We start from the raw sequence: 23,637 nt of genomic DNA, 5'->3' as shown, positions 1-23,637 counted from the left end.
ACTGTTTCAAAGATAGATGTCCTAGCACTTACAAGGTGGATTTAGAAGGATGAAAGTCAACTCTGTTACATGACAAGATTGAGGCCAACCTGGCATACGTGAGACCCTGTCTCCAAAAAATACATTTTTTTCTTTTCCTGGGTAGAATTATTGTGAGACATGGTATTGTAAATGTAGCTGGCCTGGAACTACAGGCATAAACCACAACATCCACATTCAGCTTAGAGATGCATTTTTGTGGCTGTCTTAGGACCTGGAAAAGGAAGGCAGGAGATGGGATGAATGAATGGATTATGATTTTGTCTTCTGGGAAGGATGGCTGGAATGGCAGATAGGCATTTTATATTTTTATTTTATTTCATTTTTTATGAGAGAGAGGGAGAAAATTGGTTCACCAGGGCCTCTAGCCACGGCAGTTGAATTCTAGAAGGGTGCACCAGCTTGTGGGCCTGCATGACCTTGTGCGTTTGGCTTACATGGGTTCTGGGGAGTAGAATCTGGGTTTTTAGGCGTCACAGGCAAGCGTCTGAACCATTAAGCCATCTCTCCAGCCGGGCAGCAGTGTAAGAAAATGTATTTTCCTAAGATATTCATTATTGACCAGTAATGGATTTAAGTACAATGTTTCAAAACATTATGCACAGAGAGCTTAGAGATCACATTTAATAACAAAACATCTATTTATGTAATACATGTTTTTATGATTACAATTTAATTTTCTTTCTTTCTTGGTTTTTCGAGGTAGGGTTTCACTCTAGCCCAGGCTGACCTGGAATTTACTATGTAGTCTCATGGTGGCCTCAAACTCAAGACTGTCCTCCTTCCTGCCTCTGCCTCCCAAGTGCTGGGATTAAAGGCATGTGCAGCTATGCCCAGCTACAATTTAATTTTCAAAACCAAACATGTAAGTATTAAGTATATTAACTTTATAACAAAGGACATTTAAGTGGATTGCATAAACAGCAGGCAGACTTGTGTGATAAAAGGAGAAAGAAGAAAAATACAATTAAGCCCCAAACTTCAGACAGTATCCAGACACTTCTGTTTAACTGAGGCCTAATTTTATAAAGAGTTGGGTCACCGAATATTATATTTTTGTAAAAATAAAATTATCAGGCTGGAGAGTGGCTTAGTGGTTAAGGCATTTGCTTGCAAAGCCAGAGGACCCAGGTTCGATTCCCCAGGACCCATGTTAGCCAGATGCACAAGGGGGCCCATGCATCTAGAGTTCCTTTGCAGTGACTGGAGGCCCTGGCACTCCCATTCTCTCTGTCTCTCTCTCAAATAAGTAAGTAAAAATAAAAAATACAAAAATAAAATTATCTGTACCAGCTGGTACCTCCCGCTTTGATAATTTGTGATCAATATCTAGTAATTTCCTAAACCACTAATGTAGCTTTCAGATGCTGTGTGTGTTACATTTTCTTACAAATGAACTGAGGCCCATACACTCAAACATGTCAAGTAAAAATTGGTCCTAGAGACTTTTATCCATGAATTTAGTAACTGTTTATTGAAAACCTATCTTTTCCCTTGCCTCCAGAGCTCACTACTGAAGATACAGCTGCTCAAGCCCTGGCTCTGAGTCACTGAACCTTTTTAATTCCATCTTTCAAGACATACAGAGATACTGATTTTCTCAGTAAAGACAAAGCTTTCTTTGGAATATAACCTCTTTGTCATTTGGTACTTAAGTCTGTGTCACTTATTTTCCTTTCAGTTTCCTACAACCTATTATTTTAGCTTTGTCGAGCTTATGGGCTTTTCCTGCAGTTTGGTGCCAGCTCTGTTCCTTGTCACTGCTGTCCTTTGCTTTCCTTGACTCAGTCTGATCATCTGGGCTTTCCCATCTTCCCTTCCTGGCTTCTTAATCCACAAAATGACTAGCAGTGACACTTGGTTAAAGGCAAGGTCTTCAGTGAGTACTACTCATCAGCACTTCCAGTCAGTGCTTTGCTCAAAGAAATGTATACTTCAGATCTCCTCTTTAACAACATTCTTTCTGAACGTTATTCAAAAACATCTCAAAGGGCTGGAGAGATAGCTTAGCAGTTAAGGTGTTTGCCTTTGAAGCCAAAGAACCCAGGTTTGATTCCCCAGGACCCACGTAAACCAGATGCACAAGGTAGCACATGCATCTGGAGTTCATTTACAGTGGCTGAAGGCACCCATTCTTTCTTTGTCTCTCCCTCTCTTCCTCCTCATCTCTCTCAAATAACTTAAATAGATAAATTGAATAAGTAATTAAAAATATTTTTAAGCTGGCGTGGTGGTACATGACTTTTATATATATATATATCACATACATACATGTATACACACACACACACATCCTCAAAAAAAAGATGGTGAGGATTTCTGTCATGTAAGTTCATTTATTTATTTATTTTTAGTTTTTTTTTTGAGGTAGGGTCTCACTCTAGCCCAAGCTGACCTGGAATTCACTGTGTAGTTTTAGGGTGGCCTTGAACTAACAGCAGCAATCCTATCCTGCCTCCCGAGTGCTGGGATTAAAGTCGTGAGTCACCATGCCCAACATAAATTGGTATTCAGAGTACAGAATTCAACAAAAGATGTTTCCACTCATGTTAAATCAATTATAAATAGTAGATTTTGCAAGATCACAGTTGAACTATTTGATGTAAGACATCAATTTAAAGATACAATGGATAGTTCTAAAAATTCACTTTTTGGCTTCATGATGAGAAATTAAAATTTATGGGGTATATTAAGGTTGGAACTTAAAAAATCCCTAAACAGTAAGACAGCTTTTCACTGAAATGTCTATTAACTTCATCAGACTATATAGTAATCAAACTGCGAACTGGCAAGATAATATAGTCAGTTGTCATCCATGACCCATAATCCTTTTATATTTTTATTTTTATTATTATTATTATTATTTTGTTTTGTTTTTTGAGGTAAGGTCTCACCCTACCCCAGGCTGACCTGGAATTCACTCTGTAGTCTCAGGGTGGCCTTGAACTCATGGTGATCCTCCTACCTCTGCCTTCCAAGTGCTGGGGAGCGCTGGGATTAAAGGCGTGTGCCACCACGCCTGGCTTCCTTTTATATTTGAAATCAAAGATAAGTATGATGTAACAGTAAATGAACTTTAACTTTCCAACTGTTTAGGGTAAGAATTATTAGACAGGTCATATAATCCATTGCCACAAGTGAACTCTCAGTTGTTATGAGGTAGCAATCATCAACTGTACCATCTTCTGTGGAGGTCCTGCCCTCCACTCATAAGGCCTCACATTTCATATGAAAAGTATGAGTAACAAGGGACAGAAGAGCCACCATTCATTGTTTCTTTGATTCTTGGTGTTTTCATAGCATTTTAAACACCTGATACTAATTTTATAGCAACAACAAACATCAGTATTTATTCTGGTTGGTAACTGTGCTCCAAGTTGCATGTATTAATGACTTCCAATGCAATCTCTAGGAATACTTTGTAGTTCTGAACCATGCTTCATTTCCAGCAGTCTGAACAGGATTTATTCCTATTCTATCATTGGTAGCAACTTCAAATTCTTCTGCTGCAAACTTTAAGACTGCTGTAGAAGGCATACTTTCAGGAATACTGAGTACTTTTTAGGGCAGCTGTGGGTCCCACCTTTGACATGGTAGAGCCACACCATTGCCCAGCAGCCTCCTGTCCATTTATATTTTCACTGTGGTTCCTTGCTCCCTTTCCTCCATTTAGCAGGTATCTGTTTCCTGCCTACTGTATATCAGGCATAATCATCCAGTTTGCTTGAGCAGGAGGTGAGGTTGGCAGAGACCCTAGGAGTTGATTGAGCCATTCAACTACATTAGCCATTATTCTAGGTTTTAGGGCTATGGCAGTGAACAAAAACATGTAAAGAGCTGATATTAAAGTAGGAATTTTGTTAATTTTATTTTATATTTATTTGACAGAGAGAGAGGAGAGAGGGAGAAAATGTGGGCATGTCAGGGCCTCCAGCCACTGCAAACAAACTCCAGATGTGTGCCTCCTTTGCAGTAGCAAAAGGTCCTGAAACATGTACACACACACATACGCACATAAATATATAAAAAGAATTGTAGCTGGGCATGGTGGTCTTTGTTCCCAGCACTTGGGAGGCAGAGGTAGGAGGATTGCTGTGAGTTCATTGCCACCCTGAGTACAGAGTGAATTCCAAGTCAACCTGAGCTAGCTAGAGTGAGACCCTACCTCAAAAAAAACAAAGAACAAAAAAAAGTAAAACAACACAGCCAGAATCCACTATATAATGTGTCTGATGGTGAATATTATGAAGAAAAGTAAAGTGGGATAAATGGAGTATTGTGTTTTATTTGGGTCTTTGGGGAAGGCTTCCTTGAATAGGTGACTTCTTCAATAGGTGACTGGAATAGACTCCCAAGGAAGTGAGGGAGTAATCCATGAAGGTTGCCTGGTAGAGGAACACTCTAGGCAGAGGGACTAGTGAGTGCCAAACTTCCGAGGCAGGGAAGTGTTGGGGAATTGGAGTGGAGCAAACAAAAGGGAACTAGGGGAGATGAGAAGTAGGGTAGATAGTGTAGGTCTTGCAGGAACATTAAGCCATGGCAGAGGCTTGGGTTTTACTAATAGGGAGCATGAGACCAAAGGACCTAGATGACTTGATTTTTAGCCTTAAGATCACGTTGGCTGCTTTGTGGAGAATAATTTGAAGGGTTCAGGGAAGAAGCAAGGGAATGAGTGACTACCTCTTTGCAGGCGACTATGTGGAATAGCTCTCTCTGGGTGACCCACAGTGAAACTGGCTGTCCAAAGAGGATAGCTTCTCCCCACCCACCTCCTACTTCAGCTAACACCTACCTCTAATACCAGACCGTTCACAAAGTGTCAAGAATCAGCTGCTTGTTTGTTTTTTTGAGGTAGGATCTCAGTCTAGCCCTTTGACCTGGCACTCATTCTGTAGTTGCAGGCTGGCCTTGAACTCACAGCATTCCATCTACCTCTGCCTCCCAAACTCTGGGATTGAAGGCATATGTCACCCACTCTTGGCAAAGATCAGCTTCTTTTAGGAGTCAAGCTTTCTTTTTTTCTTCTTCATTTATAGTGGTGTAGAAGGACAGTATAATGGAATAAGTATAGGCACAGAAGAAGCAGAGTTTATGGAATAAAACACAAAAACTTTGGAAACTTGGCAAGCCTCACCTTTTCAGGAGTCATAGAGAGCCAATTCTCATTCCACTCCCCCTTCTCCTTCCCTTTCCAGAAGTTTTGGGGAAGGAGAGGCATAAATGAATGTATAGTACTTTGGAATGTAGTATATAATGTCAGAACTATTGTGCTTTAGAAGTCACCAAGCTGATCTCCTCACTTTTTTTTGTTTGTTTTTTGGTTTATTTTTATTTATTTATTTGAGAGCAACAGACAGAGAACGAGGCAGAGAGAGAGAGAGGGAGAGAATGGGCGCGCCAGGGCTACCAGCCACTGCAAACGAACTCCAGACGCGTGCGCCCCCTTGTGCATCTGGCTAACGTGGGACCTGAGGAACCGAGCCTCGAACCGGGGTCCTTAGGCTTCACAGGCAAGCGCTTAACCGCTAAGCCATCTCTCCAGCCCAGATCTCCTCACTTTTTAGGTGCAGATCTGGAAAGATAAAGTAACTAAGCTTCCCTAGTCACTGAAATAGATTATTGATAGAGCTGGAATCCTGTCACCACTTTGCCTGTCCTCCCAAAGGCTTAGGATGTGTTTGAGTGGGCCTTGGTAGTCATAGTTCCCTCAGGTGTTCACCCTGTAGTGAATGTGAAGTCCTGACAAGCAATGATGGTAATGAGTTTGTCTTTCTTTTGCCTAGGATCAAGTCCTCCAATCCAGGGACCAGGCCAAAAGCAGACTGCCACTTCCTCCACTTGGGTCCCATTGACCTGAGAAAGCTGCTGCCATAATCATGGGCAACATCTTTGGAAATCTTCTTAAGAGCCTGATTGGGAAGAAGGAGATGCGCATCCTAATGGTGGGTCTGGATGCTGCAGGAAAGACTACCATCTTGTACAAGCTGAAACTGGGGGAGATTGTTACCACCATTCCTACCATTGGTAAGGGCACAGCTGGTTTATGGGCTTTTATGTTGATGGCTGAGGTAGGGCAGGGGCCCTTTTCCCAGGTCCTCCTTTGGCCTTTTCTCCAAAGGCAAGTCCATGCGTTTTGTGGGCTTTAGGGAATGATTTCTGTTGAGTTTGCTAGCAGGTGCTGGAGCTGCCATTTGCCCACGTACTCCGGCCCTCCCTGATGTGGGAGCTTCTGCAGCCTAGCACCCAACTGTTGCCCTCAGGTATTAGAGTTGGTTTATTCTCTGTGTTGTTTGGAAAGCAGGTAAAGGGCTTTGATGTTCCTGCCAGAGTCCTGAAGCTACTTTAGTTTAGCTCTTCAGTGGTGATCCTGGTTAAAACCTATCTGTAGGAGAGGGTGCATCTGCCACATAGATGCCACATGGAGGGGAGCTATGGATCACCATTGTCAGCCTGTTTTGCACTTGAGGTTCCAATATTGTGGCTCACTTCTCTCTCAGGTTGCCTTTCAGCACATCATTTTAGCTTAGGCAAATTATTGTGGTTAAGGTATAAGAGTGTAGTGGAGTCATTTCCAGTGGAAAAGTTGGCTTAGAATGCCTACTAAGGGCTGGAGAGGTGGCTTAGTGGTCAAGGTGCTTGCTTTCAGATCCCATGTAAGCCAGATGCACAGGGTGACACAAGCACACAAGTTACACATCTGCACAAGGTGGCACACACGTCTGGAGTTTAATTGAAGTGTCTGGAGGCCCTGGCATGCCAATTCATTCCCTCTCTCTCTCTCTCTTTCCCTCTCTCTCTCTCTCTCTCTCTCTCTCACACACACACACACACACACAGAGTAAAATAAAATAAAGTAAAACAAACACCTACCCAACTATGAACCTCTTGACCAGATCTCATCATCTGTGACTTCTTAGTTTGTCTTTTTGGCTTTCAGGCCACCAAGTCAAGGATTATTATTATTTTTAAATATTTTGTGTATTTTTATTTATTCATTTGAAAGTGACAGAGAAAGAGGCAGTTAGAGAGAGAGAGAATGGGCGTGCCAGGGTTTCCAGCCACTGCAAACGAACTCCAGACGCGTGCGCCCCCTTGTGCATCTGGCTAACGTGGGTCCTGGGGAACTGAGCCTCGAACCGGGGTCCTCAGACTTCACAGGCAAGCACTTAACCACTAAGCCATCTCTCCAGCCCAAGGATTATTATTAAGTCAAGAGAGCCTTAGGCTTTCTATTATTGGTTTTATGACCAAGGCTGAGAAGAAATGGAAGTACTCATTGGAGCATTGATTGTAGTTCTGGCATTTGAGTTCAGTGGCCATTGACTTTCTCTCCCCCTCCCCAAAGGGTTTAATGTGGAGACTGTGGAATATAAGAATATCAGCTTTACAGTATGGGACGTAGGTGGCCAGGACAAGATTCGGCCCCTCTGGAGACACTACTTCCAGAACACTCAAGGTATGGCAGGTGAACTTCCCTGGCATGGGTTGTCTGGGTCCTCCGTGGTTATAGGTAGCCAACTCTTGCCATGCTCTTGGGAGTAGAGAAAAGAGAGCACATATTTAAAGGGTGTCAGGTGGGCATTGTCTTTTGGTAATGAGAGAGGGCTGATCTGTCATTTCTGTGCATCCTGTACTCTGCTTCTGTAGGTTTGATATTTGTGGTTGATAGCAATGATCGGGAACGAGTAAATGAGGCTCGGGAAGAGCTGATGAGGATGCTAGCAGAGGATGAGCTCCGGGATGCTGTGCTTCTTGTCTTTGCAAATAAACAGGTAAGGTTTCTCCCTGTCCCTGACTTGTGAGAGTGTAACCTAGCTGTGGAAATCAAGGGGTCTTGGGACTCACTAGAAAACCTGTGACTACTATCAACAGGAGACCATCCGGTGTGACTGAAACATTTTGAATGTGTGGGAAATAGGAACATTTGGCTTCTTCATTCATGTCTCTTCTTGTCCTCTACCAGCTTTAGTTAGCAACATTTTGTTCCTCATGGATTAGTGTGGCAGATACATCTCCTGGCCTTTCATCTTCCTACTGTGCTCTTCATTGGAACTGCCCTAACTCCTACAGTTAGTCTTGATTTCCTTGGCTATCTGAATAACCAGCTTCCTTACCAAACCCATAGTTGTTTTCCCAGTCCTCAATGGAATAGCTTTCTAGTGATTTGGATCTAGAGTTCTAGGATTACTGAGTGCAGAGTAACTCCTTAAGATCTGGGTGTGAGTTTCTTAACGTGAAGGAGGAAAAGATGCTGGTACACATCTCTGGTTAGATGGGTGGTCTAGAAGCCTTTGAGAGATCCTAAGGTGCCTTTGTGTATGTTTCCCTTGCACTCCAGGATCTGCCGAATGCTATGAATGCTGCTGAAATCACGGACAAGCTGGGCCTGCATTCCCTGCGTCACCGCAACTGGTACATTCAGGCCACCTGTGCCACCAGTGGGGACGGGCTGTATGAAGGCCTGGACTGGCTGGCCAATCAGCTCAAAAACAAGAAGTGAGAACCAGGCAGTCTTATGTGACCACCCCACCTGCCCCTGACATACCTGTTGTCTCCTTTCCCTTTCCTACCCATTGCAACTGTGGCCAGGGCCCTGGGTATCATGTTCGCATGCCCAGTAAAAGCCATGCCTCCCCTTTCCTCCTCTCCACCCTGCCCACTGACATGATCAGGCCCCAGTTGTTGTCCTTATGATGAATTATTCCAATTTACTGGATTTCAAACAAAAATGAGGTTGTTATGCTTTCATGGAGTGGTCCCCTCCCCCATCTCAACCTTTGGGTTTCAGGAAATGGAGTGGGGTATTCTCTCCGTTTTCTTTGTTTGGCACTGGTTGCTGTGCTCTTAGCATCTGAGTTCCTTCCTTGTCTTCCACACCCATCTCCTACTCCCTGTCTTCCTTTCCTTCTATTACCCTCTCCTTGTTCTACATGAAAATTGCACGGGCCTCTCTGTGTGTGCGTGCATGTGTGCGCCTGTATATACATGTATAGAGAGATATATATGTAGGGGCCAGGGAGAGGGGGGAGGGGTGGAATGTAGCTCAGGGCTTGCAGCCAGGACACTGCCCACTGGACAATGTCAACTGCCCCTTCTGTATTGGTAAGATAAAAGGAAAGAAAATGGGAGGGTTTCAGTCGGGCTGGGCTGACCTAGCCTGGGACTCATTTCTCTCCTCCTCTGCAGGTAGTGTTCTTAGATCATGGGACAGATGATGAACTCCCTACCACCATTTTCTTTGTACCCCTTTCTCTACTCTTCTGAGGCAAGTGGGTGGTATTTATCTCTAGATGACTGTTCCTAAGGAGATGCCATTTTGGTTTGCCTTGTAAGCATGAAGGAGAGAGGAACCCACTCACTCTCAGCCCAGAGTGTTCAATTGATCCTCCTCCACCATCGTTAGATCTGCTTCTCAGGACTTTGAAGGGAGGTGGAAATACTCTTGTTACTAGGAGAAGGTGAGACATGGAATAGTCTTCTTGCCCCCCCCCCCCATCTTCTGTTCTTGGAGACTGGGTAATTCCATCTGTCCTTTTGTCAGAGGTTTCCTGTTGACCTGATCAGGGCTTACTGACTAGTCTAATGAGACATGGAGTGGGGAGGACATAGCAGACCTCAATATCAACCCTCATATTCTCCAGTTCTCTTTCTAGTTCCTGACAAGCTAAAGCATGAAGATTTTCTGTTGTTTTCAGGCCCTTGCTATTTCCTCTCCCTTCATTTCAGCAGCTTCCCATGGTCTCCTTCACATATGTCCTATAACTGGATCTGGGGGCTGAGGTGGAAGAAATAGGACCCTTAGTGGTTGTTGGTGCTGATGAGTTGTAGTGATTTTTAGGGTCCTCTCCCATTCTGTGGTTGTTCAGAAGCTGCTACTATTAAGTCTCTGTCTGCAAGGGGCACTTGTCCCATAGGCCCTGGCTTTTGCCATTGCTGTGAAGCTGTGGTTGTTCTATGGGCTCCTGTGTGTGCTGGCTGCGCCCTGAGCTCCAAGACAGTAGCCCATAACCTTTCTGTGAAGGTTAGGATCCAGGGTTCTCCACAGTATAGCTGAGGGGCTCCTCCCAGAAGGGCTGTCCCAGGCCCCATTCTAGGTGGTCAGAGTTCCTGCCCACCACCTTTGTCTACAAGGCAAATAAGTATGCCCAACCCATCCCCTGCTGAACTCTGAGAAAGGTTCTGGTTATCTCCCTCAGTGCCAGTTAACTTAGTGCTGTGTTACTTAACTCAAGATGATGTGGGTGTGTATAGATGTCCTACTCTAGGCCTGTGTGTGTGAGTGTGTGTGTGTGTGTGTGTATATGTGTGTGGGTGGGTGGGTGGGTGGATGGGTGGTATATAGGGGTGGGTGCTGGAGGTTCTATTTCATTTTAAATGGATTCATTCCTCTGACCCCACAGATACATCCGTCCACACTCTCTTTGCTCTCCTGATTTTTTTCTCCACCCCTGTTGCCTCTCCTTCTCTGAACTCTTTCCTTTGCCTTCTCAATTCTTTCACTGCTGTTGCCTGTTTGTTTTTCTTTTCCTTGCTTTGTTTTCTATTTATGATTACCTCGTTGATATCTTTGTGATTGGTGAGGACTTTGCCTCTTTTCTTATCTGTCCGTTTGTCTCATTCTCGCTCTAGTTATACGCTAATTCCTAATAGGTTTTCTTCATTTCAGGCTTCATTCCACACCCCTGTCCCCTCCGCATCTCATTTTTGGGGGCTCCAGGGACCAATCTGGGGCTGAGGGTGTTAGGAAGCAGCCTTGGATGTTGTCTTAGTGCTGCTCTAGATCTGTCCAGCAGGGGGCAGTAAGTGATCTCAGTGTTGTCCCTGGCTTCTAGGTCCTTGGGCAGAGATGGGCTTTTCTACTTTTCCAGTCACATAACAGCTTTTATGGGGTTGAGTGTTTCATTTTGTTTCCTCCCACTCCCTTTCCTGCTTTCCTCAAGTTAGTTTAATTTTATGCTTTGCCTTGTTCCAGTATTCTTCCTGAGGACTCCCTCTTTCCCTAACCTCCAAAGTTTGTGGTGTTATAGTGGTTACTGCAGTTCTGAACTGGTTTTTCTTTTTTTTTTTTTTCCTTCTGAAATGTAGACTGTATATGTTTAATAACTCACCTCCTCTATCCTTGCTCAAAATGTGGGATAACGCAATGACTGTGACCCTGGTTGGAAATTAAACTTGTTTTATGCAGCTTTGGAGCAGTCCTTCATCTTTGATGTGTAGCAGCTGTTTGACCTTGGGATTGATGATGAAAGTAATTCTGATCTCTCTGTCCATCCAGTCCCTTTTCTCAGCAGAGGTGGGGGGACATGCTTGGTTGTGGGGAGTAGAGAGTGAGTGATGGAGGAACTTAGGCTTGTTAGGAACACTAATTATTTTTCCTCAACATACTCAGAAGGAAGCCCACATAAATGAGTCATCAGGATATGAGGGCTATGTGACTTGGCTCTACTTCTGAAGGATTTAGTCTTGAATTTAGCTACATGTATCACATATTGGTAGACTTTAAGGACTTTAGTGATTGGAGGGAGGACCCATACTTCCTCTGTTCATAGATCTTCCCAACCATGCACGTCAGGTCTTCTAGTCTGAGAATGGTCCCCCTCACATATCAGTTGGAAGCTTCTCACCCATCTATGTTTGGACTTTTGCAGTAAGCAAGCAAAGAGGGCAAACATGGGCAGTGTAATGAACTCGATGCGCGTTGTACTTCTGGAATGTGGTTCCCCATTGTCAGGAAGCTAACCCTCATCCAAAAATTGTATAAATGTCTTGAGGAATAGATGTTTCCCTAAATCCTCCATCCTCTTATTCCTTTCCCATCACCACTTCTGCTCTTGCTATTGTCTGACTCCACACAAGAGGGATGGTGCTACCCATAGGCTGGGTAAATCAGGCAGGCCTCCTCACTGACTACTTTAAAAAAATTATTTATTTGAGAGAGAGCGAGTGTGTGCACGTGCACATATCAGGGCCTCCAGCCACTGCAAACAAAGTCCAGATGCATGCACCACCTTGTGCATCTGGCTTATGTGAGTACTGGGGAATTGAACCTGGGTCCTTGGGCTTCTCAGGCAAGTGCCTTAACCATTAAGCCATCTCTCCAGCCCACTGACTACTTTTTTTTTTTTTTTTTTTTAAAGCACAGAGGTCTTCTCACATGTAGTAGGAAAAGAACAGAATTTAGGTATATCAGCTTGAGAATCCCAAGTACCAGTGTGAAGTATATAATTTGTATTCAGTTACCTCTCCATTGCCTTTCTTGCCAGTCTTCCTTTTTAGCCCCTCCTGTTACAAGTCAAAATCCTCAAGGACCAGTGCATCTTACCTGTTATCTGATTTTTAGATTACTTTAGTCAGACATCCCTTTCCTAGCCCTATATTGCCAAGCATTACCACTTAGCCTGAAAATCAGATGACACTTTTTCCTCCTTTAAGCTCCCACAGTTTGCTAATAACTTAGGATCACCTTTTCCAAGTGCTTTATTTGAATGTTAATAAATAGATAACTTTCCAGAGCTCTGTTTCTGTTTTTTAATTAAAAAGTTTTTTTTAGAGAATTGGCATGGCAGGGCCTCAGCCACTGCAAATGAACTGCAGAGTCATGCACCACCTTGTGCATCTGGCTTTACATGGGTACTGGAGAAGTGAACCTGGGTCCTTTGGCTTTGCTGGCAAATGCCTTAACTGCTAAGCTACCTCTCTAGCTCCCGTATTTATTTATTTATTTTTTAATTAATTAATTTATTTATTTGAGAGCAACAGACACAGGCCAACCTGATTGAGGCCAACCTGAGCCACATAGTGAGCTAGAGGCAATCCTGAGCTATGTAGCAAGATCCTGTCTAAAAAAAGTAAAATAAAATTATTTAAAAGTGCTTTTCTCTGGGCATGGTATAGCGCACACCTTTAATCCCAGCACTCGGGAAGCAGAGGTAGGATGAATGCCATGAGTTCAAGGCGACCCTGAGACAGAGTGAATTCCAGGTCAGCCTAAACTAGAGTGAGACCTTATCTCGAAAAGAAAAAGAAAAAGAAAAAAAAGTGTGTTTCTCGAGCTGGAGAGATGGCTTAGCAGTTAAAGCATTGAACAGCAAAAGCCAAAGGACCTTGGTTTGATTCCCCAGGACGCATGTAAAGCCAGATGCACAAGGTGGCACATGCGTCTGGAGTCTATTTGCAGTGGCTAGAAGCCATGACATGCACATCCTCTTTTGTGCTCTCTCTTCTCAAATAAATAAATGTTTTTTTTTTTAATTTTTTTTGTTCATTTTTTATTTATTTATTTGAGAGCGACAAACATAGAGAGAAAGACAGATAGAGGGAGAGAGAGAGAATGGGCGCGCCAGGGCTTCCAGGCACTGCAAACGAACTCCAGACGTGTGCGCCCCCTTGTGCATCTGGCTAACGTGGGACCTGGGGAACCGAGCCTCGAACCGGGGTCCTTAGGCTTCACAGGCAAGCGCTTAACCGCTAAGCCATCTCTCCAGCCCCCGTATTTATTTTTTGAGACGGTCTTGCTATAAAGCCCTGACTGGCCTGGTACTGTGCATCCCTGGCTGGCTTTGAACTTTGTGGCAGTCTTTCTGCTTCTGCCTCCTGTGTACTGGAATTATAGATGTACTGCAGTATTTAGCTGCAGAGCAGTTATTTATTTGCAAGCTGAGAGAGTGAGAATGGGCACACCAGGGCCTCTTACTACTGCAAATGAACTTCAGATGCATGAGTCACATTGTGCATGTAGCTTTTATGTGGGTGCTGGGGAATTGAACCTGGGTTGTTAAGCTTTGCAGACAAGCGCATTAAGCACTGAACTCTCTCTCCAGCCCCAAGCTGTAATTTTTCATAAGGCAATAATTGTGGATTCCAAGGGCCAAATGCAACTCCGTCTTCCAGAACATGAATAGCTTGTTTGCCATGACTAGACAAAGGACATTTTAGAATAGTCTGGGCAAGGGAGCCTCCCAAAAGACCCTAAAAGAAGCCAGTGGGCTTAGATTGGCTGGGGGTAGAGAGGGAATGAAAGAGCTGTCCTATTCATTTAGAGTCTTGGAGTAGTGATAATAAGTATCCTGTGTGAGTTTCTCATTCTTGAGGTACAGTCTGAAGGCTCTGGGGAATTCATGTTATTCAATCACTGCCACTTCAAACACCTAAATTAGGTTTGGGCAGAAAGTTGACAAGCGTTTATGTAGTACCTTTCATGTCTGTAGATACTTGTTAAAAGGGTTCAACCACTGTACTCAGGGATCTGGGGTTCTATTTCTGGGATGCTCTGGAGTTCTTTGGGTTCTGGGAAAAACTGGAAGAGACACATACCCCTTCTTTTCTGAAGTCCAGTATAGGGAGTGGTCTCCCTGCTCAGCCTGCCATACACTAAGCAACTTCTTTCTAGTTCTTCCTCTAGCCCAGGAGCTAAAGAGGCGGAGGACCATGCTGGTCACTGGGGAATGACAGAGTACAGATGCTTTCCTTCCTCTGCAGATTTTTCTTTCTGATTGGGTTTCCTGATCCTGATTGCTGGTGTGGGTAAGAATGACCCTGATTTCCTGAGAAAGGTGTAGAGGGTTAGGAAGCCATGAATATAGTAAAAGGAGCAAAGCCATGTAGGCTATGAGGGTCTAGAAGTGAAGAAGTTGGGTCAAGACCATTCACTGTGAAAAAGCCTTGAGGTAAGTTTCTACTTTGTATGTCCAGCAGCTGTAGAAGAGTATCTGGGTTCTATTTTAGAGCCATTGTGGCTTCTGAGCCGGACATGGTGAGGTGGAGACTACACTCAAGGCAAAACTCTGGCTCTCTGTACACAGAGCTGATCAGTTCTGTCTCTAACCACTTCCTTTCACCATCCTTCCTCGTAAGCCAGACATGTTGATAGTCAGTCTAGGTCAGGCAGGAAGTTTGGGAATAAGCCTTTTTACCTGGCACCAACCTCCTCACATCCTTCCATCCATCCTATCCATGGTTGAAGGGGCTGGGGGTGTCCCTCAGTGGTAGAGCACTTCCCTAGCATATGAGAGGACCTGGGTCTGATACCTTGCACCACACACACAAACAGCAAAAACCATACGTTGTTGAAAGTCATCTTGGGACAGAGTTGAGTAAAAGGATTTTTTTTTTTTTGGCTTTTCAAGGTACGGTCTCACTCTAGTCCAGGCTGACCTGGAATTCACTATGTAGTCTTAGGGTGTCCTCGTACTCATAGTAATCCTCCTACCTCTGCCTCCCAAGTGTTGGAATTAAAGGCATCTGCCACCATACCCAACCTTTTTAAAAAAAATTTAATATTTTATTATTGTTATTTATTTGCAGAGAGAGAGAGAGTATGGGCACTCCTGGACTTCTAGCCACTGCAAATGAACTTCAGATACTTGTGCCACTTTGTGCATCTGGCTTTACATGGGTACTGGGGAATTGAATTGAACCCAGGCTGTCAGGTTTTGCAAGCAAGCAAACACCATTAACTGCACAGCCACTTCTCCACCCCCAAGTGCTTCTAAGAGCTAGTGGGCTTACTTGGCGCTCTGAACTCCGAGGATTCATGAGTTCCTGGTGTAGCAAGGAAGAGCACTCTCAGCTATAGGTTGTACATGGGAGGAGGAGAACATGTTTGTCTTGGTCAGATTCTATCTAGATGAGATGGTAACTTCCTTGGGACAGAGGGAGGGCTTGGGAGCTAAGTGGATGGTTGAATGTATAAACATACCTAAAAGGTGATAGGGCTGAATGAATAGCTCAGTGGTAGAGCTTGTACCTAGCCTGTTCAAGGCTCTGGGTTCCATACCTAGTACTACATGAACAAGAAAGTAAAGCCCTAATTCAATCTTAAGACAAAAGGGTGGGAAGCACTACCCTGCTTACTGTCTGACACCTCAAGGCATGTTTAATATTAGAGTGGATATTGCACTATCTGAACTTATACCTCAGTGAGCAGAGGTTTTTCTAGAAGTGGTCCTCTACTTACGCTTTCAGCTTGGGTTGTGCCATTTTCAAAAATAACTTCCAGGTTCCATCTAACTTGATCCAAGGAAAAAAGCTCCACCATCCCTAATTCTTCCTGGGTCCAAATGGTCTTATCTTTTTTTTTTTTCAAAGTAGGGTCTCACTCTAGCCCAGGCTGACCTAGAACTCACTATATGTAGTCTCAGAGTGGCCTTGAACTCATGGCATCCTCCTACCTCTGCCTCCTGAGTGCTGGGATTAAAGGTGTCCCACCACACGCAGCTTTTTTCTTTATTTGAGAGGAGCCAGGGAGAGAATGGGCCCACCAGGGCCTACAAGTAGTGGCGACCGAACTTCAGACACATACGCCTCCTTGTGTTCATATGAGACATTGCGTGCTTGAGTCACTGCATCTGGCTATCCGCCTTAACCACTAAGTAATCTTTCTAGCCCTAGTCTTACCATTTTTCTTAACCACTACTACCCTCTTCTTAATCACTTACCTTTCCCATTTCAGGCTCCTAAACAGAACCTCATAAACTGGACAAGTCTTATTCCTGTGAAGCACCATTCCAGTCAGCTGCTAAATAGCAGTGCATTGTGGATGAGTACTTCTGTGTTCAGAAGCTTTCAAAGTATTACTACTACTGTAGTCTATCATTCAAGGTTTTCTACAATAAGCCCTTGATTTCCTCTCTAATTACTTTTCTTTACCCTTGCTTTAGCTAAGCTGCTCCATGCATGTTTTCTAGACATTACCCTTTCCCTATAACTCCTTTGATCACTTGTTTAAAAATCCCACTTTAAATCAGTTTTTAGAAACCACTTTAAACCTATAATTGCAGCACTGGGGGGCTGAAGAAGATCATCATGAGTTCCAGGTCAGCTTGGGCTAACGTGAGACCTTTCCTCAAAACATAAGCCGGGCGTGGTGGCGCACGCCTTTAATCCCAGCACTCGGGAGGCAGAGGTAGGAGGATTGCCATGAGTTCAAGGCCACCCTGAGATGACAGAGTTAATTCCAGGTCAGCCTGGACCAGAGTGAGACCCTACCTCGAAAAACCAAAAAAAAAAAAAAAAAAAACAAACAAAAAAACATAAGTTCAAGGCTACAGAGGCCAGTCTGGGCTACATGAGACCCTGTTACACACTATAAAAACCCCACTTTAAGGGACTAGAGATGTAACTCAGTTGGTAGAGTGCTTGCTTAGCAACATGAAGCCTGGGTGCAATCCCCAACACCCCAAAAATGGTATAGATAGTGACACATTCCTGTAACTCCAGTATTTGGAAGATAGAAGTCAGATGATTTGAAGTTCAAGATCATCCTTAGCTTATATAGTGAGCTCAAAGCCAGCCTGGGATACATGAGACCCTATCGGAGGATACTTAATAGGATGATATTGTATATATGTAATTACAATGATTGTAATGGGGAGGTAATATGATGGAGAATGGAATTTCAAATGGGAAAGTGTGGGGGTGGGGAGGGAGTGAATTACCATGGGATATATTTTGTAATCATGGAAAATGTTAATAAAAATAAATAAATAAATAAATAGGGGGGGCTAGGTAAAACCAGCAGGGCATACATTTGCAGCAGCAAGAGGCTGTGGCGTGTACACACAAAGTAAATGCCCCACTTTAAGATGTAGTTCAAGTTTCACCTCCACAGAACTGTCCGTGTCTTTTTTTTTTTTGAGGTAGGGTCTCACTCTAGCCCAGGCTGACCTGGAATTCACTGTGCAGTCTCAGGGTGGCCTTGAGCTCACGGTGATCCTCCTCCCAAGTGCTGGGATTAAAGATGTGCGCCAGTATGCCTGGCTCATATCTTCTTTAATCAAAAGTGTTTGTCTTTTCCCAGTCTAGCTCCATTAGTACAATTGATTCGGTACCTCCCACATACTCCCTTATATTGATATGTATCTTGTTTATTCATTTAATATTTTTAAATGTTTTTATTTGCAAGAGAGAAAAAGAGAGAATGAATGGGTGTGCCAGGGCCTCTTGCTACTATAAGGGAACTCTTAGGCCTATGTGCCACATTGTGCATCTGGCCTTACATACATATATAATGAATGGGGAATTGAATGCAGGTTGGCAGGCTTTGCAAGCAAATGCTTTCAACTACTGAGCCATCTCCCTGCTCTCATTTTTTTAAACTTTATTTTTATTTATTTATTTGAGAGAAAGAGTGGGGGCAGAGAGAGAATGGGCATGCTAGGGCCTAAGCCAGATGCACACACACCACACATACACACATAAATTTTTAAAATGAGAGCAGGAGAGATGGCTTAATGGTAAGGCATTTGCCTGCAAAGCCAAGGGACCTCTGTTCGATTCTCCAGGACCCACATAAGCCAGATGCACAAGGTGGCACATGGATCTGGAGTTTGTTTGTAGTGGCTGGCGGCCCTGGCACACTCATTCTCTCTCTCTTTCTGTCTTTCTCTGTCACTCTCAAATAAATAAATAAAATTTTTTAAAAAATTAACTTATTGGAGAGAGAGAGAATGGTCACATCAGGGCCCATTACAAGGGTACTGGGGAATTGAACCTGTGTCCTTAGGTTTTTCAGGCAAGCGCCTTAACTGCTGAACATTCTCTCTAGCCCCCATTTCATATTTTAATTAAATTAGTTTTAACATGTTTATTTATTTGACAGGAGAGAGAGAGAATGAGAATGGATGCACCAGGGCTCCTGCTTCTGCAAACTCCAGACACATGGTCTACTTTACTGGGGAATTGAACCTGGGCCTTTGTAAGCAAGCACCTATAGCTGCTGGAGCCACCTACCCAGCCCCTAGATTATTTATTTCTCCTCCTCCTCATTATTATTTTATTTTATTTTTGAGGTAGGGTTTCAATCTAGCTCAGGTTGACCTGAAATTCACTATGAGGTCGCAGGATGGCCTCGAACACATGGTGATCCTCCTACCACTGCCTCTCAAGTGCTAGGATTAAAAGTGTGTGCCACCACACCTGGCTTATTATTTTGTTTTTTGAGGTAGGGTCTTGCTCTAGCCCAGGCTGACCTGGAATTCACTATGTAATGTCAGGGTGCCTCAAACTCATGGCAATCCTCCTACCTCTGCCTCCTGAGTGCTGGGAATAAAGGCATGTGCCACCACACCCGATTATTTATTTATTTATTATGAAAAAGCGAGCAAGAGAGAGAATTGGTGTGCCAGGGCCTCCAGCCACTGCTAGCAAACTCCAGAAACTGTGTCACCTCATGTATATGTGCAACCTTGTGCACTTGTGTCACTGTGTATGTCTGTCTTACGTGGGTCCTGGGGAATCAAACCTGTGTTCTTGTGCTTTGCAGACGAGTGCCTTAACTACTAATCTTTCTCTCCATGCCTAGATTATTTTTATAACCAAGTTTTAAAAAATATTTTATTTTTACTTATTTGACAGAGAAAAAGGGAGAGGGGGAGAGAGAAAGAAAGAGAATGGGCTCGCCAGGGCCTCCAGCCACTGCAAAAGAACTCCACAAGTGTGCACCCCCTTGTGTATCTGGTTAACGTGTGTCCTGAGGAATTGAACATGGGTCCTTTGGCTTTGCAGGCAAACACCTTAACCGCTAAGCCATCTTTCCAGCCAAGTTTTTATTGTACATGATCCAAGCAATACATAAGCCTGACATGGGGCATATTTGTAGGTGCTTCCTCCAGGCTCCTTTGCTTTTTCAAATTGGTGCTGGAGCAATGGTTCAGTGGTTGTTTAATATTTGCTTGCAAAGCCTAACCGCCTGGGTTCCCCAGTACCTGTGTAAAGCCAGATGCACAAAGTGGTGCATGTGTGTGGAGTTAATTTGCAGTGGCAGGGCTCCTGCTGTGTCCATTCTCTCAACTATTTTTTTTTTGTGTGTGTGTGTGTGTGTGTGTATATGTGCGTGTGTATATGTCTGTGACAGAGCAAGAGCACATGTGTGTTGTGTGTATGTGTGTACATGCTAGGGCCTCTTGTCACTGCAAACAAACGAATGCCATACTCGTGAGCCACTTTTTGTGCTGTTTATGTGGATGGCTTGGCAATTGAACCCAGGCTACCAGGTTTTGCAACCAAGTACCTTTAAACTCTGAGCCATTTTCCTAGCCCCTTTTCTCATCTTTTTCTTGTTCATTTCATTTCCTTTTTTTGAGGCAGTCTCATGTACTCCAGACTTGCTCATATTATAGTCAGTTGAGGATGATCTTGAGCTTCTGATCCTTTGGCTTCCTGAGTGCTGGGATTACAGGCACATACCATAACGCCTAGTTTTATGCAGTACTGGGAATAGAACCCAGGACTTTATGTGTGCTAGGTAAGTACCAACTCCAGCCTCTGGCCTCCCTCCTATTCCTTTTCTAGATATATGCCCTTATACATATTTAGGGAGAGATTAAAATATAAATGAGTTCACATCACATGTATTCTATTTGGCTTTTTGGTCTTTTTCCCTACCTTTTTTTTTTGCTTAAGGAGATATATATTTTTTAAGAGATTTTCATATTAATACACATTTTAAATGATTTCTCATTGATTCATAGTTTAGTGCTTTATTTAAATAAAACATTTGGGCTGCAGAGATTATTCAGCAGTTAAGTCACTTGCCTGTAAAGCCTGAGGACCCAGTACCCACGTAAGCCAGATGCACAAATTGGCGCATGTGCCTAGTGTTTGTTTCCAGTGACTGGAGGCCCTGATGTGCGCATTCTTTCTCTCATTCTCCTAAATAAATGAATAAAACATTTATTATGAGTGCTTGCTAGCTCAGTAGGTAGAGCACAAAACTTATAATAAACGTTTGTCTGGGTGTGGTGGCACATACCTGTAATTCTAGCAGTTAAGAATTAGAGACAAGAGGATCAAGAGGGTAAGGTGAGCCTGGGCTGCATGAGACCCTATCTTAAGAAAACAGCCAGGCGTGGTCGTGCACTCCTTTAATCCCAGCACTCAGGAGGGAGAGGTAGGAGGATTGCCATGAGTTTGAGACCACCCTGAGACTACATACTGAATTCCAGGTCAACCTTGGCTAGAGCAAGACCCTACCTCAAAAAACCAAAGTAAATACATAAATAAAACAAAAGGTTGGGGCGGGGAAGGGGCTGGAGAGATGGCTCAGCAGTTAAGATGCTTGCCTGTGAAGCCTGAGGGCCCGTATTCCATTCTCCAGGTCCCACATAAGCCACACGCACAAGGTGGTGCAGTGTGCAAGGTCGCACATGAGCACAAAATAGTGCATGCCTCTGGAGTTTATTTGCAGTGACAAGAGGCCCTAGTGTGTCCTTTTTCCCCTCTCTCTCTGCAAATATATAAAAGTATGCTGGGCATGGTGGAGCACGCCTTTAATCCCAGCACATGGGAAGCAGAAGTAGGATCACCATGAGTTTGAGGCCACCCTGAAACTACACAGTGAATTCCAGATCAGCTTACACTAGAGTGAAACTCTACCTCAGGGGGGAAAATACATACATACATACGTGCGTGTGTGTGTGTGTGTGTGTGTTTGTATGTTTGTATTTAAAGAAAAAATCCAGTGTTAGCAGCTAGTGCCTAGGCAGCTCTATCAGTGAGCAGGCTCTTTGGGGGAGATGGGAGAGAGGAGCATCTTAGAGTCATACTCACTAAAATGTTTATGAATTGAATCAAATTTTGTTTCTCCTTCTGACCATGAGGCCAGATATGAGCAGTATGGATATAGGAAAGAGAAAATATGCCGTGCATAGTGGTGCACACCTTTAATTCCAGCATTTGGGTGGCAGAGGTAGGAGGATCGCCTTAAGTTTGAGGCCACACTGAGAATACAGAGTGAATTCCAGGTCAGCCTGGGCTAGAGTGAGATCCTACCCAGAAAAAAACAAAATACATGAAGTTCCTGTTTCTAAAAGGCTTTCAGAGCCCAGTATGGTAGTGCATGGTTATAATCCCAGCTCTCAGGAGGCTGGTGCAAAGGGCCCAAACTCCAAACCAGCCTAGAAATACACAATAAGTTCTAGGCCATAAAAAATCCTGTCTCCCCCCCCCCTTTTTTTTCTTCCTCCCTTCCTTTCTTCCTTTCTTTTTGAGATAGGGTTTTAGCCCAGGCTGATCTGCAACTTACTTTATAGCCTCAGGCTGGCCTCAAACTCAGCAATTCTACCTGAGACTCCCAAGTGCTATGATTAAATGTGTGCTACCACACCTGACTATTCACTTTCTAATTTTTTGAGATACATATATAATTTACTTATAGTGTACTGGGAGATATACATATTTTTGTTTTCTGTTTTTTTAAACAAAAAAGATTTTATTTTTATTTATTTTTTAGAGAGAGAATAGGCACACCAGGACCTCTAGCCACTGCAAATGAACTCCAAATGCATGTGCCACCTTGTGCATCTGGCTTACGTGGGACTTGGAGAATCAAACCTAGATCCTTAGGCTTTACAGGCATGCACCTTAACTGCTAATCCATCTCTCCAGCTCGAGATAAACAGTTTTTTTTTTTTTTAATTTTTCAGGGCATGGTGGTGCAGCATGTCTTTAATCCCAACACACGGGAGGCAGAGGTAGGAGGATCACCATGAGTTCAAGGCTAGCCTGAGTGGATTCCAGGCCAGTTTGGGGATTGAGGGAGACCTTATCTTGAAAATAAAACAAAAAAGGCACTCCTCCCTTTTTTTTTTTTTTTTTGCTGCTAGGGATTGAATTTAGGGTTTTAGACATGTTAAACAAGCACAAGCAGTCTATTAGTGGGCTGTAATCCCTAATGAAATCACAGATCTTAAGCATACATTTGATAGGTTCAGACAAATGTGTGTGTTCATGTAACTCATGTTCCTCTCAAGGTAACAAATATTCCATCATCCCCCAAAGTTCCTGCTGGCTGTGGCTTTCTTTTCCTTCAGTGCTGAGCATTGATTGAAGCATTGAACCCAGGGCTTTGCACATGCTAGACAAGTGTCTGTTCTTGAGCTACAGCTCAATGTCATTATTTTGTTCTGGCAGTAACTTTTTAAAATAAATATTTTATTTTTATTTATTTGAGAGAGGGGGAGGGAATGGGTACATCAGGGCCTCCAGCTACTGCAAACTCCAGAAGCATGCTCCACCTTGTGTATCTAGCTTACGTGGGTTCTGGGGGTTCTTTGGCTTTGCAGACAAGTGCCTTAACCACTAGGTTATCTCACCAGCCCCCAACTTTTTTTTTAATAAATATTTTTATTTATTTATTTGAGAGCAACAGGCAAAGAGGCACATAGAGAGGGAGAGAGAGAATAGGCGTGCCAGGGCCTCCAGCCACTGCCAACGAACTCCAGACGCGTGTACCCCCTTGTGCATATGGCTAACATGGGTCCTAGGGAGTCGAGCCTCGAACCGGGGTCCTTAGGCTTCACAGGCAAGCACTTAACTGCTAAGCGATCTCTCCAGCCCCCCCCCCCTTTTTTTTTTTTTGAGGTAGGGTCTCACTGTAGCTTAGGCTGACCTGGAACTCAACTCTGAAGTCTCAGGGTGGCTTTGAACTCATGGCAGTCCTCCTACCTGTGCCTCCTGAGTGCTGGGATTAAAGGCATGCCTCACCATGCCTGGCTTGTTTTATTTTTTTTTATTTTTACTTTTTATGTTTTTCAAGCTAGGGTTTCACTATGTAGTCTCAGGGTGGCTTCCAACTCATGGTGATCCTTCTACCTCTCCCTC

General features: G+C 43.7%; 1 protein-coding gene across 1 annotated transcript in view; it reads left to right on the top strand.

Moving 5' to 3' along the window:
- Positions 1 to 9,152, top strand: part of Arf3 (ADP ribosylation factor 3) — a 30,465-nt gene extending 21,313 nt beyond the window's left edge. Inside the window, exons 2-5 of the mRNA XM_004668569.3 lie at positions 5,823 to 6,063; positions 7,385 to 7,495; positions 7,687 to 7,811; positions 8,378 to 9,152. Coding sequence (XP_004668626.1) covers positions 5,916 to 6,063; positions 7,385 to 7,495; positions 7,687 to 7,811; positions 8,378 to 8,539 — 546 coding nt within the window. The 5' untranslated portion in view covers positions 5,823 to 5,915 and the 3' untranslated portion in view covers positions 8,540 to 9,152. The remainder of the gene's footprint in view (positions 1 to 5,822; positions 6,064 to 7,384; positions 7,496 to 7,686; positions 7,812 to 8,377) is intronic.
- Positions 9,153 to 23,637: the final 14,485 nt, after the last annotated feature.

The sequence above is a fragment of the Jaculus jaculus genome, chromosome 6, assembly GCF_020740685.1.
Source record: "Jaculus jaculus isolate mJacJac1 chromosome 6, mJacJac1.mat.Y.cur, whole genome shotgun sequence".
NCBI classification, from domain to species: domain Eukaryota; kingdom Metazoa; phylum Chordata; class Mammalia; order Rodentia; family Dipodidae; genus Jaculus; species Jaculus jaculus.
This window is presented reverse-complemented; position numbering and strand designations above follow the sequence as displayed.